The sequence below is a fragment of the Lycorma delicatula genome, chromosome 1 (genome assembly GCF_047948215.1).
Source record: "Lycorma delicatula isolate Av1 chromosome 1, ASM4794821v1, whole genome shotgun sequence".
Lineage (NCBI taxonomy): Eukaryota > Metazoa > Arthropoda > Insecta > Hemiptera > Fulgoridae > Lycorma > Lycorma delicatula.
In genome coordinates this window covers 256,292,866-256,311,430 of record NC_134455.1, presented here as the reverse complement: position 1 = coordinate 256,311,430, position 18,565 = coordinate 256,292,866, and the positions used below count along the sequence as shown (strand labels likewise).

General features: G+C 35.2%; 1 protein-coding gene across 1 annotated transcript in view; it reads right to left on the bottom strand.

Moving 5' to 3' along the window:
- kl-3 (dynein heavy chain 8, axonemal kl-3) overlaps positions 1-18,565 on the bottom strand; it is a 744,292-nt gene that overhangs the window by 124,176 nt on the left and 601,551 nt on the right. The window contains exons 22-23 of the mRNA XM_075354364.1: positions 10,071-10,208; positions 257-553 (exon numbers count right to left, since the gene is read on the bottom strand). Of these exons, the coding sequence (XP_075210479.1) occupies positions 257-553; positions 10,071-10,208 (435 nt within the window). The remainder of the gene's footprint in view (positions 1-256; positions 554-10,070; positions 10,209-18,565) is intronic.

The window sequence follows — 18,565 nt, the reverse complement described above, 5'->3', positions numbered from 1 at the left end:
TAGTAGAGGAAGAAACAAATTTAGAATTTCAGAGTTTAGAATGAAACTACAATGAGTTGACTAATGTTTATAGGACAAATTTTTGGTAGCTAATAGTAGAGAAAACTTGCAGAAACTAATAGTGTTATAAAATAGAAACATAAATATTACTCAATTAATACTTAATTAAGACTTATAACTCAATTTCTACTGTTGAGAAATTGTTTGTGTTATAAGTAATGCAGTTTTTAATGTTAAATATATACAAAATACTTACAGTAGGAGCGTCGGTTAGATTTTCAATAATATTTAAATCAACTGTTACAGGTATTTTCCTCTCTGAGAGCTGTTGAAACCAGGTTGTCTGAAGTATACTTCTATATTCCTGGTTAAATGGACCAGCATATGAAAGAAAACCAGTTAATATCAATACATCACCAATTAACCGATCTATTTCATCCTTAAACTGTGATGACTGCTCAGTCCATCGTTTCTGTTCACCAGAAAGCCCATTAATTAATGCTGTTGCTGCATCCATTTTTGCTTTACAACGATTTGCAACATCTAATACTTCCTAAATAGCACAAAAAATTAAAATAAATCATAAACAGTACTTAAAGAAAAATTATATATTAGTAGTTATTCTATGGTATTATACTGCTAATAAAGAACTTAGCATTTATTTTGTTTGTATTTAATTCATTTTGTTTGTCTTCTGGCAGTTTTCAAATATAATCCAATTTGATGAAATAACCAATAATATTATCAGTATGTGATAATACTCATGATACTCACTATGTAATACTCATGAAAGGCTGAGATGCTACCAATCCACCCCAGAGTTCCCAAGTTCCCATCAGCCATGGCATCTTTCATATGCTACAAAATTCCATTCCCATATTCCACGCACAAACTTCAAGCTTATCTGGTGATATTGTCAAAGAAAAAAGTGCACATTTGTATTTGGTGAAAGTTTTGGGTAACTCTATATTTGATTATGTATATAATATTATCAGAGAAAGTATAGAGGTGTATAAGGGAAAGCTTAAAAATAATAAATATAGTAAAATTAATGGTTTAATAAGAAATGATAACAGTTATAAGCATAATCATGACCATAATTATGATTCTAATAAAAATAATAATAGTATAGAATTGGGTTATTTCACTTGCAAGAAAATTAGTTAACAGATAATTATAATAATTTACAAATAGAAGAAACGCTTGCAAAACCAAGTTCTTTTCCTGATAAAAGTATTGATTTGAAGAATTAACAAATATGGAACTTGATTAAGGGTGAACAGGTGACAAGAATATTGTAGCTAATGTGTATAAGTTTAATTTAACAAAAAAATGATAAGAACGATATTATTAAGAATATTGTAGTGAATTCTGAAGTAAATATAAATAAAGCAAACACTAGTGATAGAGATATCTTATGAAATACAATTAATAATAAAATTATTAATATAAAACAAAGTATAAATTACTAACACTTTATTAATAAAAATATAATCTACAACCTGAAAAATAAATTAATTTATAATGATAGCATTATTTTAAAATCTGACAATACGAGTACACCGGTCATCATGTATTCTGATAAATATAAAAATTTAATGAAATAATATATAATAGGATAATGAGTTAAAAAGAGATAAATGACCCTACTAAAAAATTTCTAAAAGTTTAATAATGGAATTTTATATTTTTAATTATGAAAATAATTTAACTATCATACTAGTTTGCACCCTTATGAACCAAGCGCACCTATATTAACTAGTTTACCAAAATTACACAAACAGGTTATACCTATGCATCCTTTAATTAATTTTAAAACTGCTCCGATTTACATTATATCTAAAATAACAGATAAAATTCTCAGAAGTAAAATAAAATTAAAAGTATAAATATAATATAAGAAATGGTTATAAGTTGGTAAATAAAACTAAAGGTCTTAAATGTAAATGATAAAAGTAGGATGGTTAATTATGATATCTGTAATATGCATTCTAGTAACTCATAGAAGTAACTGTTAATATATTAAAGAAAAAATTAGTACAAAATCATGAAGATCCCTTATTTATTAAATACATCATTATTATTAATATATATATACTTATAAACATAAGAATAAATTTAATATGATCAATCTTCAGACAGAATACAAGGATGATGGTATTATAAAGGCTACAGTAGGTAGTACCACTATCTGTTTTGTTGAGTTGAATTATGAAGAAAAATATCATGATAATGTTATACATATATGCAGTATCATAAATACAAGCATTATGTTAACTAGTGAAAAAAAAAAATAATGGCATCAATGCCCTATATATATATATATATATATATATATATAAATAATCTGATAAAGTTTGTTCAAAGTCAGTCCAGTAGTTCTGGAGATATAAGGTGAATTAGAGGCTAACACTGAAGACACACATACATATGAACATTAATATCTAGAAAATTTCCATCCGTTTTTGGGGTTTCAAGAACCCCAAAATGTCAAGATATGGAGAAAACTACATATCCCCAAAGTGGACTGATTACAATAGTTTTCCTTTTAGAATTGTAGCTCTGCTATGGCATTATCTAGATGGGAAAGTAAAAATTATATATGTAAAAGTGTATATGACACTATACAATTGGCCAATAATTCAAATGTGCAACAAGCAATTAAAGTAGGTATTGGAAGTACTTATTTCCAATATATACAAATTGTGATTCCAGAAGATTTTTTCAGAGCTATTACATGAATTCAATTAAGATGGATGCTATTAATATAACAGTGCCATCTACAACTTTACTAACAGAGTTACAGCCGAACAAAAAATTACCTGAAAGCACAATTTAAAGTTTTTTTTAATTGAAACTTTTCATATTGATCAGCAACCTACTTACAACTCATTTTTCCTTTCTTTCCTTGATCCTGAGTATTACTATTCTATTTCACTATATGAATAAAAATAATATATTTTAAACACATAAATTTTATGCATTTTGAATAGGTCTAACAGCAACTAACATCATAAGTAAATATTTGGTGACAGTTAACATCAATTGCTAGCTAGTGCTAATTTTTTAAAAATTTATTTCTCAACTTTTTTGAGATAGGGGGTATATATCACTAAACAGAAATTTTTCTTGGATGAAGAAAAATCATATAATATTTCATAATTTTTTTCAGCTTGAATGTAACCTTTTTTAATTCTGAGGCACAGAGCTAATGTATTTTAATGACCTTATTTGCAAAAGTTATATATTTTTAAAAAAGTGTGAAATTTTCTTTTAATATAAAATGTTCTACTAGATGATTCATGTTGAAAATAAAAATTTAATCTGTTCAGCATCTTTGAAATTTTAACTTCAAGTGTGGTCAGTATTGCAAACCACCAAGCAAATATTCACTTTATGAAAGCTATGAGTGGTGTTCAGTTTAGCTAACCACCTTTTGAGATTAGTATAACTAGTACAACAATAAAATGTTCACATTAAAATGACAATAAGTAAACGAAATTAATTTTATTCTTGAAGATGCTTAGTAAAAAAATGTAAAAATATAAGTAAAAAAATTGAACAGAAAATTGACAATTTTTAAATTATGAAACAAAAAAGTTCTTATCTTTCCAAGCTCCAAAGCAACATTACACACAGAATAACTTCAAACTGATCATACTGGTTTTGCTTTCGTACTGCAATGGGGCACATACTTTATTGTTGAATATTCAGGCATGTGTAATGCTGACTCTAGACCAGTGGTTCTCACCTTTTTAACTTCAAGACCCACAAACAGTAAAAAAAATACATATATAATGAATATTTCCCATTCCCCCAAACCTAGTGAATCCTAGTTAAAACTATTTAGCTGTGTTGATAGTAACGGGCATGAATATGCATGTACGAAGTGCACAAACGAGCGATTTATCAGTTCCAACTTGTAGAGTACATGCTCCTTGTAATTTGGTCTGCTTGCATAATATTCGCTGTGGGAGTGTCATATTTGAACATGCATTAATACATTTGAATAATTTGCGCTCTCAGCAGTATAAAAGGGGCACAGGGGATTGCAGAACATCAGTTTAGTTTTGAATGCGAAATGTGCGTCTGGTGCCTTTTTTAAAAAAAAAAACAGTTTCATTGAAAATAATAATCATTGAGGTTTCAGTTTTTTAGTGTGCGATCAAACAGTATAACTTTCTATTTTTTCAGGTAGATTCTTATGTAAAAGGATAAATTTTTGAAAAAACAAAGTGAGCATCTACATCTAGAAATCGGTTGGTAAAAAGACAAGATTGTCAATGACAGTTATTTAAGTTATGGTTTTACTTCATTGGATGGTAAGCCACAGTGCGTTATTTGCTTTCAAATCCTCTCCAATAAAAGCATCAAGCCATCAACATTAATTCAACACTTTGAGACTAAACATCCAGATCATAAAAGCAAACCCTTGGGAATTTACATTTACAAAGAAATTTACATACTGGAGATCAACAAGCTTCTATTTGTAAATCACGCTATACTGATAAAAATACCCTTGTAGTGTCTTATCTCGTAGCATTAAGTGTAGCTAAGATGTTTAAATCCTATACAGTTCATATTGCCTGCTGCAATTGATACGGTCAGTGATTAAATAGGTGTAGAAGAAGCAAAAAGAAGAAGCTTTGAGGCGTTTAATAAATAAATTTAATGTAACCGAAAAATACGTAACTACTGTGAAGAGAATCGTTCTAAAAGCCTGCAAAAGTGAAATTAATTTCAGAGGGAGTGAAAGATCTTTAAGGAGAATATTACATAAAATGGGGTTTAGATGGATAAAACAGAAGATAACCGGAAAATAATGTTAGAACAGAATGACATTAAAATGCAAAGAATTAAATTTTTACAACAAATTTCCCTGTTTTATGAAGAAGGAAGAAACCTATATTCACAGTAGTCATGCGACACCAAAATTGTATGTAGACATAACAAACCTTCATGACGGACTGAAAACACCAGTATCCAAGGGCTCACTATTAATTAACAATACTTTGGATTCATTAGCAATACTTTACTTATGTACAAGTCAAATAAGAAAAAGAGATTATCACAAATTGATGTATTCTGAAAAGTACTCAAAATGGTTATGGGAGAAGTGGGAGAAGTCATTCCCAACTTGACACCTCGGTCGGTCATTGTACTAAATAAAACATTGTAATACAATGTTTTGCTACAAAAGCAGCCAAATTCTAACTTTAAAAAGTGATATGAACAAATGGTTAGCCGAACAATGAATTTATTGTTTTCCTGCTATGACGAGGCCTGAATTATATAATATTATAAAATTACACAAAAAAAAATCAAAAGAAATTTTTAATAGATGACATTTTCAAAAATTATGGTCACACAGTTCTACGATTGCCACCTTATCACCCTGACTTAAATGCCATTGAAATGATTTGGAGTCAGTGAAAGGGCAAGTAGTTAAAAGAAATAAAACTTTTAACATGTCAGTTGTTCTTAAGTTAGCTGAAGAGGATTTTCATAAAGTGCTTGAGGCTGAGTGGAACAATGTCAACGAGCATGTTTTCAATGTTGAAAGAAATACATTGAAGACATTTATATGATGTGTACATTGACAATTCTGTGATAAATGTGAATTCAGAATTCAGACCCCCAGGCTGAGAAATGCTGCTGTAGACAAATACTGCCATCAATGTGTTGTAATTCCTTATAACCCTCAGTATTCCTATAAACTTTGTTCTAAATTGCCTATTTAGCATCGTTCTAAATTCAAGTTTCTTTAACTTCTTATGGGTTTTGACAATTCATTAGTTCCTTATTAATAATGAAAGCATTTGTAATAGCTGCATCAAAAGTACCACTTTTCTATCCATTTTCTATCCAGAGCATATTCATTTTTTAAACAATAGAATTTATCACAACATAATTCATATTGGCATTAAAATCCTTTAAGATTACTCAGCATGAAATATCATTAACAGACTCATTCTTACTTTGTCTTTTCAACAGTGACATTGTCATTGGGTAGAAAATTATTACAACACCCTTGCTATCTTTCTGTTGAAAGAATGTAAGATCTTCCTTATATTGCCATCAGTCATACTCTCCTCTTTTCAGATTTTTGTCTTCTTTTACTATTGGCAATTTTTTACATTTTGGGCTGATAGTACCACAAGCAAAGAATGAATCCTTCTTTTTTCTAATATATCAACAAATCAGGAGAATTGAAATAGTTATCTACACACTAAATGATTTTTATGAAGAAAATCTTTCAGCTCCAGTTCCCTTTTCAACTTTGCCTGGTGTTTTCTTACCAGTGCAGACCTCAAACCCAACATTGTACCAACTTTCATCACACAACATGCACACTTTGAAGCCTCTTTTAATAAATTTGTCCTGTCATATTATTTCAAGGAACTTCGTTCCTTAAATCTGATCATTGTTCACCAATGACTAATCTTTTCTTATGAAAATAAATACTTCCTGAATGATTTTTGGATGTCATCATCAATCAGAGAGGTCTGGTTTTGTGCAATTTATCCCAATTTAGATCTCTGGGATCAGATCCCAAAGTATTATCATTAAAATGAATATGACATAAAAGTAAACCAAAGTGGTAGACAATCATTAGAATATATATAAACGAATCATTAAAATCTGATATGATTGTAGTTTTTTATATCCATGTAATATATTCATCCCAAGAAATAAATAAACTTCAACAGTAACAGTTGTAAAATTAATATTTTTTTTTTTTTTGGGTAGCTAAAAGGTTGGTATGAAATGGAATATGTTCAACCAGTGTTTGATTGAAAAATAATTTGAATAATTTCACAGGTGTTAGATTTTCCATGTTTCTTAAAATATTGCAAAATTACTAATAAAATCAATACTGTAGAATTTACTATAATATTATTCTCTGGCTTATCCCATTTTATAACAACTTTTGAAACAGCACAAATTGAATCAAAAGTTAAAATACCTCTACTGCCTGCTATATGTCACTTGCATTTCAGTTCCGCTGAGGGACATAAATGGAATATCTTGTGATAAGGTAGGATTAATAGGTGACAAAGGCCGGCCTTAAATTAAAAATTCACTAAAATAATCATTTTCTGAAATATCAGAAAATAAAATGCTAGAAGAATTTCTGGTTTTTGTCTTCTAGATGGCTAAAAAGATGGTTCTACATTGCTGCCATCTGATAGTCTACAGTCAAACTCTGTGGCGATTTTTCTTCTAAATATTCACAGATTTCATTTTCTTCCATTTTGTACCAAAGTATATTTATTTTATTGTAACTGTAAGTTGTAAGTAATGAATGGTAGGTTAAAATAATAGATTAAAATTTATGAAAAATAAAAGAAATTAATTTTAATCAAAACTCTTTCAAAAGTTTATATCACCATTTGTTTTCTGTTTAAGTTTGTAACATTAATAAATAGTTACAAATTGAAATAAAATTTTTTTTTCAGATTTTTGAAATAAAACAATACAACTTAAACTGGATTTTACAACACTAAACAAAGTGTTGTAAAATCACCAAACAAGTTTGTTTCACCAAACAAGGTGAACACCATAGCTAACTACCATAAAAAATTGTCAAAACTTAAAACTATTTTTTTTTTATCTGTATGTATATATTTTACTTTTTTTAAAAAATTATGAAACAAAATACTTTACTGAATAAAAAACCATATTAAGACCTTTTTCTATGAATTTAAATACAGAAACAAGATGCAACACAAACCCATGTACAAAAATCAGCTGACAAGTATCACTTTGCTAATAGCATCATTTCAAATAGGTGTTGCCATCTATAGACACTATAAGTAGTAGTTTACATGGTTACTACAGTTACACACCACACACATTTAACATGATTTTATATAATTAAAGGGTAGGAGTGCTACTGATATCACCAAGCATATTTGATAATTTATAGCAGCAGTTAGCTGCCATGACTTCCATACCCCACAAAGTTAAAACTGTATTCATTTACTTTTTTTGGACATATTAATAACTAATATCAACAAGAAAGATTTTTGCATTTGCTAATGTGCAATTAGATCTTACTAAATGGCTAATTACCAGTGTAATAAAAGATAAATTTTTGTTGATCTAGATTAAATATAAGCTGCTAAAAAAATTTGTAAGTAGTGTTAACAACTAGTAACTGAGGTAAGAGGTGAGATATCAATGAATCTCATACCTTTAACTCTTTGAAAAACATGTTGATCAATCACTAATTAAATTTTCATTTACATAAACTGCGCAATAAATTTTAACCTAAACAAATTATTGAAAGAAATGCTAATTAGTTCGGGTAACAAATTTTTCTTAATTAGTGAAATTTCTGAAACATGGACCCATATTGAAACATTTTTTAACATGTTGATGTGCTCTACAGGATATTATTATTTGTACAGACCAAACCAATTCGCAGTGGTTCTTCATTTATATGAACATTACTAATTAATTATTCTTTTTGTCACTTTCTAGTAATGATTTGTAAAGTTGATCTATCGGTGATACTGAAAAGTAGATGTACATGTGAAATCTCTTAACAGCACTGCTTAGTTATTGTATCTAATTTTTATGTTTTTTTTTTGCAACCTCTGGGAAATGATTTTCTTTGTATATCATGGCAGCCTACATATTAACTAACCATTATGAGATCTATTTATCCCTTGGTAACTAAATAAAGTCATCATGATATATATTTACCTCATTGTAGATTTTCTATTAATGTAATGCAGTTTTATTTGTGTAGAAATATGGCAACTTAATGATATCTATGCTCAAACTTTTACACTCATTAATAACTTGATAAAAGTTTGAAAGTTTGACTGCTGATAAATTGTCTTTTGATAAAAATTTTGATTATTGACCGTTTTAGGTAATAGCCCAATTAAAATACCCTATATAGTTTAGTGATTGTGTTATCCATATTAAAAACAGTCAATTGGTGGTAATTTTTATATTAATTAATTTTAATAAAACCAACAAAAATTTCATTTTACACACAGTAATTACTGTCAATATTTAAAAATGACCTGAACTTCACAATTTATTGTTACTTATTAATTTAAATTTTCCAAACACAAATTTAAAATAAAATTCATTTTCTGATTACATATGCTTCTACCATTTTAAAGTTATGGTGCAGATCTTTTATCATTATTGTTATAGGTGATCTACTATTGATTTATTTGTACTTCCTTGTACCAAGTAAAAAAAGTATGTGACTGAAAAATTTTGGTTTTTAGATTTCAGCGGAAATATCCATTTTGGCAACCCTGAATCCATTTTGACTAGTTTCGGTGTTATGTCTGTACATGTGTATGTAGATATGTACACGTACTTATGTATCTCGCATAACTCAAAAACAATAGCCATACAATGTTGAAATTTTGGATGTAGGCTGTTGTAACATCTTGTTTTACACCTCCTTTTTTGATAGCAATTAACCAAAATAAAAAAAAAACTGGATTTTGGATTTTTCTTAACTGCATTAATAAGCCCTCATTGAGAGCTTTTCAATGATATATCCTAAGTGGTACTTATTTTCATTGGAAAAAAGGAGACTTTATTTAATTAAAAAAAATTTTTTTTTTTAAATTTAAATATGTTTATTAATAATAAATATTATCCTCCAATTGTAAAAAAAAATTACGATAAATAATAATTTAATAATAATAAAATATATATATACGAGTATATATATGAAAAAAATATTGTAGGTTTTTAATGAAATAAAAGTTTATGAACTTTTCATTTTAAAAAAGCTATGTAATTTAATAGGCGTACAAGGAAGTCATCTGGTGCCCACATCACATTTTTAAAATTTAACATTCTGCCACGCCAATCAACAAATTTTTGAACATTTGAAATATTTTCCTTTATTTTTAATTTTCTCTGTAGAAAGATCTGTAGGTATATATAGGGATATATATATGCATATATTTAAGTATAAACATTATTTGATAAAATGTACTATTTTGCTTCTCTTCCTATAAACAAACAAATTACACAGAGAATAGTTTTAAAAAAATGCATTATTACTCTGAAAAAGCTTAATATACCTGTTTTGAAGCCATTGCAGAGTCAAACTCAGCTTGGGCGCTGGCTAACTCATTCTCTTTAGCCTGCAGTACTTGTTGGGCCTCTTTAAGCTCTTTTTCTGCTGCATTTAATCGGGTTTGTTGTACTGCTAGATTAGCCTAGTAATGTAAAAAATTGACAAAATTACTGAAATCATTTAGTAAGCTCATGCATGCACCCCTACTTCCCCCCCCCCCACAACACACACACACACAAAGAATGTGGACACTGTTTAACTGTAATTGAATATAATTATGTGTCTTTAGCCAAATACAAATCCCTATCTATTACAATTTTATATATTAAAAAGTTGCTATTTTGATTGACGCATTAGGTGAGGAGTAATGTAGTAAATCACTAAATATAAGTAACCTATGTAAATGAGAGTTGACTGGTGATGACCAATCAGAAAGTTAGTGCTGACTGGCAAAGTAGAATAAAAAGACTGAGGGAATCATGCTTGGAAAGAGGTTATAAGCAGGAAAGGCACGCTCATTCCCAAAGAGCACTGAGGCTTCAGCCTGTTATTAAGTATGGCAATAACACTGAAAAGAGAGAAATATTAAAAAATTCTTTTTGTCTAAGTGTGATACCATTTCTTGAATAACTTTTTGCGTACATTACAGATCTGTAAATACAATTTTTCTATCACCCTTTGTTTTAAATAAATTACACTTAAAAAAAATTAAGGGAAACTATAGTTAAAATCTTTAAAATTTATAATTTTGCATGGCTATATCTGTGTTAGAATGATTTCGCAGATGCCTTTCTTTTATAAATAGCCGATTTAAAGTCCAACAATATTCGGCTAGCAGTTAGTATTTAATTTCCCTTTATAGCGGCTTTCCATCACCGAAATGTCTTGGTGGAAACTTTCACCGTGTTCATCACTTACACGTCTCCGAGCTTATCCGGGAAAATCCAGATGTCAGTGCAGGAAATGTATTTTCAGACATATTACATCCCATAGCTCTGTATGAAGTAAGAAGTTGATTAAAAATATCGTGATAATTGTCGGCTTTTATTTGCGGAGAAAATTTTTGCAAACGTCTTTAAATGAAGTCTAAGTACTTCATATAAAATGAAGCTGCACTTCTACATAATTTAACATTGAGTTAAATAAATCATCTTTGACCAACTCTCTTATCTGAGAACCAACAAATATTCCTTCTTTAATTTTTCCTTCACTTACATTAGGCAATTTCTGCCTGATGTACAAAAATCCTGGACTATTCTTCTTTATTGCTTTTACAAAATTTTTCATTAGTACTAGGCTTTATATAGAGAGGGGATAAAGATTTTTTTTTTGAGTTCAACTAAGGCTCGTGAAATTTTTACGATTTTTGGTTAACGGACGGATTTTTTATTGTGATTTTTTGTTGTTTCGACCTTATTGTCACAGGCAATAAGGATTATCTCCAGCTGATAACAATAATAATATCAATGAGCGGTAATACAATTATTATGAATATTATTAACGATAATAGATAACATCGGTACCTACGGTAACTTTTCCCTACTATATATATATATATATATATAGTAGGGAATATATATATATAATTTTTTTTCCTTATCCGACTATTGTTATGGAGGAATCATCAGAAGGCATGAAGGAGACCAATACAGAGCCGACAACTTCGCGTGAGGCATACATAGAGGTATCCCTTGCGCAGAATACTGCTGGAGCGCATTTGGCACAAGTACTACATGAGGAGGGGCTCCCCCCTAGACCAACTATGGACATCAGGAGGGGAACCAAAAGATTGAAGGCGAGACAATCCTGCTCCTCCTTCGAGGAGGAGGAGGCGCATATAGAGATGGAGGGAGGACTTGGTTAGTAAATTAGAGCGCCTGGCCAAGACACTCCGCAAAAATATAGATAAAAATGTCAAAAAAGATAAAAAAACTGGAGGTGGACTTTAGTACTGCGGTTAAGGAGCTGCGAAGAGTGGTTAACAGCTCTCCTGACCGTAAATTCAAAGAGACAGAATGCGGAGGCAAACACTCAGGCGTGGGTCGCTACCGGCTGCCCAATCATGGATGCTCTGGATAACGGAGTACCCACAGCGCAAATGAGAAAGATTGGCCTCGGAGTGCATTTCGTAACACTAAAATTGGTGCTCCGGATATAAGAATGGGCGCACTGGGCACTGTTGCCATATTGGATATGCACGCTGTGAAGGAAGGCAGGGCCTTGGACACACACTGGCTTCTGGGCAAATCAGATATCAGAGCTAGAAGTGTTGTGTCGGCTACGTTGGAGACACGACTTACTGAACAAACTGGAGGAGATGTGACGCTAGTCTCAAATATTTCGTGTTGCCTGCGTTGATTCTGATGATGGAGGGGATATCTTGCTGGGGCTCTTGTGGACGTCTTTAACAGAGTCAGGATAAATAGTGGCTGCAGCCTGGGGCAAATACAAACGGAGATCTACGGGCGGAATACTGCGACCTACGTACGAAAGATACTAGAATGTGAGGGCAAAGCGTCTGGGCACTGTCTAGACATAATCGCGCCAGATGCTAGATTTCCATCTGCTTGGAGTATCGATTCCCTTCCTGATGCCTCCCACGGCCTGCATATTGGTGGACTGCCGATATAGCAAGGAAGCGAGAAGAATGCCACCGGGCTAGAAGGCGTACGATAAGGGCGTACTTGCATTCGGTAAAAGTCATTTACGCTGAGCTGTATAAGAAAAAGAGGAGAGAGCTTGCTAAGCTCATCGTACAGTCAAGAGAAAATGTTGGGCTCAATTAATTGAGGAGGTGGTGACGGACCCGCGGGGGAGGCCCTATGCGGTTCTAGTGAAGAAAGCAATAAGACCTAGAGCTACAGTTATGAGATGTCCGCAAGAAGTGCTGAACGTAGTTGATGGGCTCTTCTCCTCGGAGAACGAATTACTCCCAGAGGTAAGAGGTGCGGCTGAGACTTAACCGATGCAGAACTGGAGGCCGCAATCACACAAATATCGTCGGACAGGGCGCCTGGCCTGGATCTCCTGCCTAATATGGTTTTCAAGGTGGCGGCACGGGCTGAACCTTCGTGTCCCTTCTTACCTGCAACGGATGGTGCGAAATTACCTCATTGGACGTCAGATGATCTTTAGACTGCATGATGGGTATGTTGAGAAGAACCTCGATAGAGGGGTGCCGCAGGGGTCGGTCCTTGGACCGACCCTCTGGAACATGGCTTATAATGGAGTGTTTCTGGTTGTTCTCCCACAAACTGTTACATTATTTGGCTACGCAGATGATATAGCATTACTAGTGGAGGTGGAAACAAGGTATAATGCTCTAGGCAAAACAACTGAGTCGTATAAGGATTAGTGATTGGATGGCTTAGGTAGGACTGGAGTTGGCTCCTGAAAAGACGGAGATTGTGGTGATCTCTGCCGTCAGGAGGAGGCCAACTTTACGTCTGATCCTTGATAGTAGATAAATTGTGTCTCAGGTGGCCATAAAATACTTGGGAATCTGGATTGACTACAGACTAAGATTACTAGTACTCACGTACTCCGGGCTTGTGAGAAGGCGGAAAAAACGAGGAGGCTTATTACAAGAGGGGCCTCCCAACATAAGAGACAATTGCTTACTAGTGTGGTCTATTCAGCCCTACTATGGTGCTGAGTTGTGGGCGGGCGTTGTTAGATTTGCCAATTACAGGGGAATTAGAATCCATCCATAGGAGGTGTTGAATCAGAGTAGTGGCCGCCTATAGGACGGTGTCCAGGGAGGTGGTTGAGGTGATTTCTGGATTCCCGCCTGTAGACTTGATGATAATGCGGCGTAACAGAACTAGGGAACTGAGAACACTCCCATTAGAGGAAAGGAAACGTTCTGCTGAAGAGCTGGAAGAGATCGCACAAAAACGGCGGGATCGGGTCACGAAGGGCAGGTGGACCCACCGCCTTATTGGGGATGTCAGGGGGGTGCTGGAGAACCCATTGCACGCTGAGTTTTGAGTTAACGCAATTCCTGGTGGTCATGAGGGATTCAGGTCTTATTTGTATAGATTCGGGCTCGATCAATCTGAAAATTGTCTGGAGTGCGAGGTGGAAGAGATCCCCCCAATATGTTTTTTTGTGTCCGTGATTCGTCATAGAGCGTAGAAAGATGCTCTGCAACCTGAGACGTGAGCACATGTTTCGCCCTGAAGATACCCTACGAGTCCTATTACAAGGTGAGGCACAGTGGAAGACTGTGGAAAGATTCATCAGGATGGTCATGAGGAAGCTCCAATTATATGGGGAGTCCCGCAGAGGAGAATGGCGCCGGAGGGCGCGGGGGCAGACAGATCCTCGGCTGAGTGCGTACAGGCCCCCCTGTACGTCCGTACGTGCGGGGGGTTGTCTGGGTGCGATGAGGCCGGGGACAATCTGCTCGTACGCCTGATGGTGGCTAATGGTAAGTGGTGTGACTATTTAAGATTTCTGTCTTGATGGCTGTGCGGGTGTGTAACGCGTGGGTGTTGCGGATGTTAGTAGCTTGTCCTGTTTTCTGCAGGTTCTTGTGTGTTGTTGTCGGTGTATGTATTTGACGTGCTGTATGTGTTTCTTCCAGTAGTGTTGTTTGTGTGGTGTGTGATATTGTTGGATTGTTACGACTGTATGTGTGGACGATTCCTCTTTCTTCTGATGAAATGTTTTTATAAGAATTTCCAGGAAAGGAGAAGCCAGGGGTGGTACGCCCTTGGTTATAACTGGCGGAACCTGTTAGCGAGCCCGACACTGCTTAGGCGCACGTAAATTAAGTTCCTCCACCTCTTTAAAAAAAAAAAAATGCTCATGAATAATATTTTTCCCATTTGTAGTTAAGCTGTGTCATTTCTTCCACTCTTCGGTAACATAATGTTTATCCTTAGCTTTGCTGTCCCATTCGCAAAGAAAACCCATGTACTTAGTACAGCCTAACTGTAAATCTAACAAAATAGCTATAACTTTAAAATTCACCACATGTACTTCAGCTATGTTTTTAATAATTTATTTTTTCAAGAACGTCTTTCATCACGTCGTACGTCTTTTTCAAATACCGTACGCGATTGGTATCGGAGGATATTTATTAACGTTGTGTAGTAGTACCAATTTTAAACTATACTTGGACGAATCTACGAAAAGGCGCCAGTCTTCAGGTTTAATTGTCCTAAGTGCAACATAAGCTCATCAATATTTGTGTAATCAAATTATTTTCATCAATAAAGTATTGAGAAAGTTCTTTTTGTCGGCTTGGAAAGCCCAACATTTTTTATTATTTTGAAGAAAATTTCAAAATTGCCGTCTTGATCCTAACAGTTTAGCTTGATTTTTGATAAATTTAAATCCCTAACCAAATCATTTAAGATGTGGCTTATTGGAAGTTAATTCAAAATCAATATCATTGTTTTTTTCTTCAGTACTGCCTGATTCTTCATCGCTGCTTTCGAAACATACATTCACAGGTGGCTCAGGAACTGAAATAATTTCACTGTGAGGTACAGGCCTGATTGCAGATTGCAATGAAGGTTTATTTTTATACTTGTTAAGTTCCAAACACACTTCTTAGGCAAAAGTAACAATTGGTTACGTGATCCTTTGGTTCAAGCCAAACCATAGGTTCACCAAATGGCAAAGGCTTCCGTGTACCTTTCAGCCATCCTCTTAAATATACAGAACTATAAGTACATACTACATGAGGAGCCCAAGTCTTATCCTGATCACCAGTACAAATGGTATGCTTTTTTAATTAAAGATGTAATGTTTTTCTATTTGATTTTGCGGTAAACTCACCACATACATATCAAAAGGCATTTACACAATTTCGAGGCATTATGATATTCCAACCTCGTAGGGAGAAGGCACCCCCCACCTTGTAATGTTACCACTTGCCACACCACCTCCTCCGTTCCGAGCCCAGGGAGGCTTTACCGGAGGTCGTCTATAGATCCTCTTAACTGATTATAATTCACAGTCATCAGTCAGACCTCGGTCAGAATTCCACCGATGTAAATTCCTCGGCAGACATTTGCATCAGTAAAATACATATCAAATTTCGCCTTCACGTAGGCCTCAAACGGACATAGAAATAACGGCCTTACGCAACATAGAAATTCAGACCTACACCAAATTCGACTAATTTAGATCACCTAACAAGGGGAACATAACCTCAACAAGGTCCGCGCAGAAGCCGGGAACAAACCCCGCACCTACACTCGATCCATTCATGGTGTCTCGCGTGTCATTACCAAGTCACGATCAGGACCGCCACTGGCGGAGTGAGGCCACGTCCCCGGAAGTACGGGGATACCATACCCGGCGGCGCGGCCATCCCCACCAGAGGGAGCCCCAAATCGAACCACAAACAATATCAATATAACCGTGGCAGTACAGTGCGCTTACCTCCACCAATCCAGTGCCTAAGCCGGAACCCTAGCTAACCGGGATCCTACCACGATTAAACTCCCTCTGCAGACCTACACACCGCAAGGGAAGAAAACCAGCAACTACAGACCAATCCTCGCGGATCATCCAGTTAATACAGAGATCCAGAAAGGAATGTATTCTCTCCAGTTCCCTAACAGCTCGTGAACGTTCGAACTAATATTGAGGGCAGACGTAGAGGACGTGGTCCACTGTATCATCAGTCCCGCAATCCGGATACTGACTCGAATACATCAAACGAAACCTAGCCAAACTCGCCCGAAAAGCACCATGCCCGGAGAGAAACTGTGTGATATACCGATTGGGGAAGACCCATCCAATCGCACCTAAAACAGACACTATAGGAAGTATACCATGAGTGTAGAGACCTGTGGGGGATTCGTCCCACCTGACCTGCCAAGACGCAAGGCCCCGGTCTTCAATCTCCTGTTTTCGTTCTGACGTCAATAGGTTATTTACCTTGAAAATGTAGCGTACCTTACGTTCATTAGCCAAGATATCTATTGGCTGTAACACAAGACTGCCTCCCGCGAGACTGTTCTGTAACCGCCTATAATAGCCAGCAAGAGGAGTCGCTGGGTCCGCAGAAAAAAGTTCGCGCAATACCTAAAAGCCATGCGGTGAGTCCAGACAGGCGCAGCATACAGCATAATAGCTTCGCTGACACCTTTGTAGAGGATATGGATGGCACGGTAATTCAACGCCCAATCGGGATGAATGACACTACGGATTCCATAAAAAGAATCAGCGCCCTTTTTTGCTACATACTGTAGATGTTCCTTAAACCGAAAATTCTCATCAAGGATAACACCCAGCTATTTTCGAGCGGTAACATACTGAATAAGGAGACCAGCCATCCGAGCCCAGATTCGTCGGGAAGCAGCTAATTGGCCTTTAAGCAACATCATTGTTGTTTTCTCTAGGCTGAAAATCATCTTATGTTGGAGACTACACAGTCGGAGTGTCTCACAAGCATGAGCAGCTCGGAACTCGTTACGCGAATCCCCTTCAATCAGTAACAGTGCGTCGTCAGTATAAGCGACGACACGACAACAACATGGCAACTTTAAACGCAACATGGAATCGAATTCTATGATCGAAAGAAGGGGACTCCTTCTTGAGGGTTCCTTTAGTTAGGATCTTATGAACCTCCGAGCCACCATCACGCAGGAAAACGGTCCGATGACTGATATATCTTAAGAGCACTTCTAATTCATTTCGTGTAAACTTACGCTTCTGCATCTGAAACAGGGCAGAGGGCCACCATAAGTTGTTCAATGCCCCGGATATGTCCAGAAAAATCCCTAATACATATTTACATAAACTAGAGAAAGCTATATCCATCACCTTTAGTGTAGCATCCTCAGTGCTCTTGCTCGGTCGGAAACCATACTGGTTGTCCATTATCAAATAATCAGCGGCCAATCTAATATTAATACGCAAATATAGGACCTTCTCAAAAACCTTGCTAATCGCAGGAAAGAGCATTAGTGGATGGTAAGAACTAACAGTGGGATCTTCGCGACACCTTTGAACAACAACACGAAGTCTCCACGCTTCTGACACGCCGGAAATTGGTCGGCGAAGAGCAACCTATTTTATATTCTAGTCAGGGGACCAAAGACTACTGGACGAGGAGCTCCACTGTAATATAATCATATCCGGGGGCCTTGTGTTGTGCCATACTACAGATCACCTGGCGCACCTCCGCCTTAATGATCTCATAAGATTGTAAGTTGGATTTGAAAATCGTGACTTCCCTCCTGACACGCCGGTGATATGAAACCTCACCCACCATAGTGTCATCTGGGAGTAAATCATTCAGCAATTTATTATGGACACGGTCCTTATCAATTACCACACCCTCGCGGGTTGACAAAACTGACAAGAGGACATCTGTCCTGCGCTTACGTTCAAGAGCTCTATACACAACGCCCCAAGCATCTCTATTTCCTTGCTCCTGAAAGAAGAAGCCCCAGGAATTACGCTTGGTATTACCCCTGGACCTAATGGTATTAAAGCACCTAGCCCTCCTTCTGCGGTAATCCGCAGTTAGGG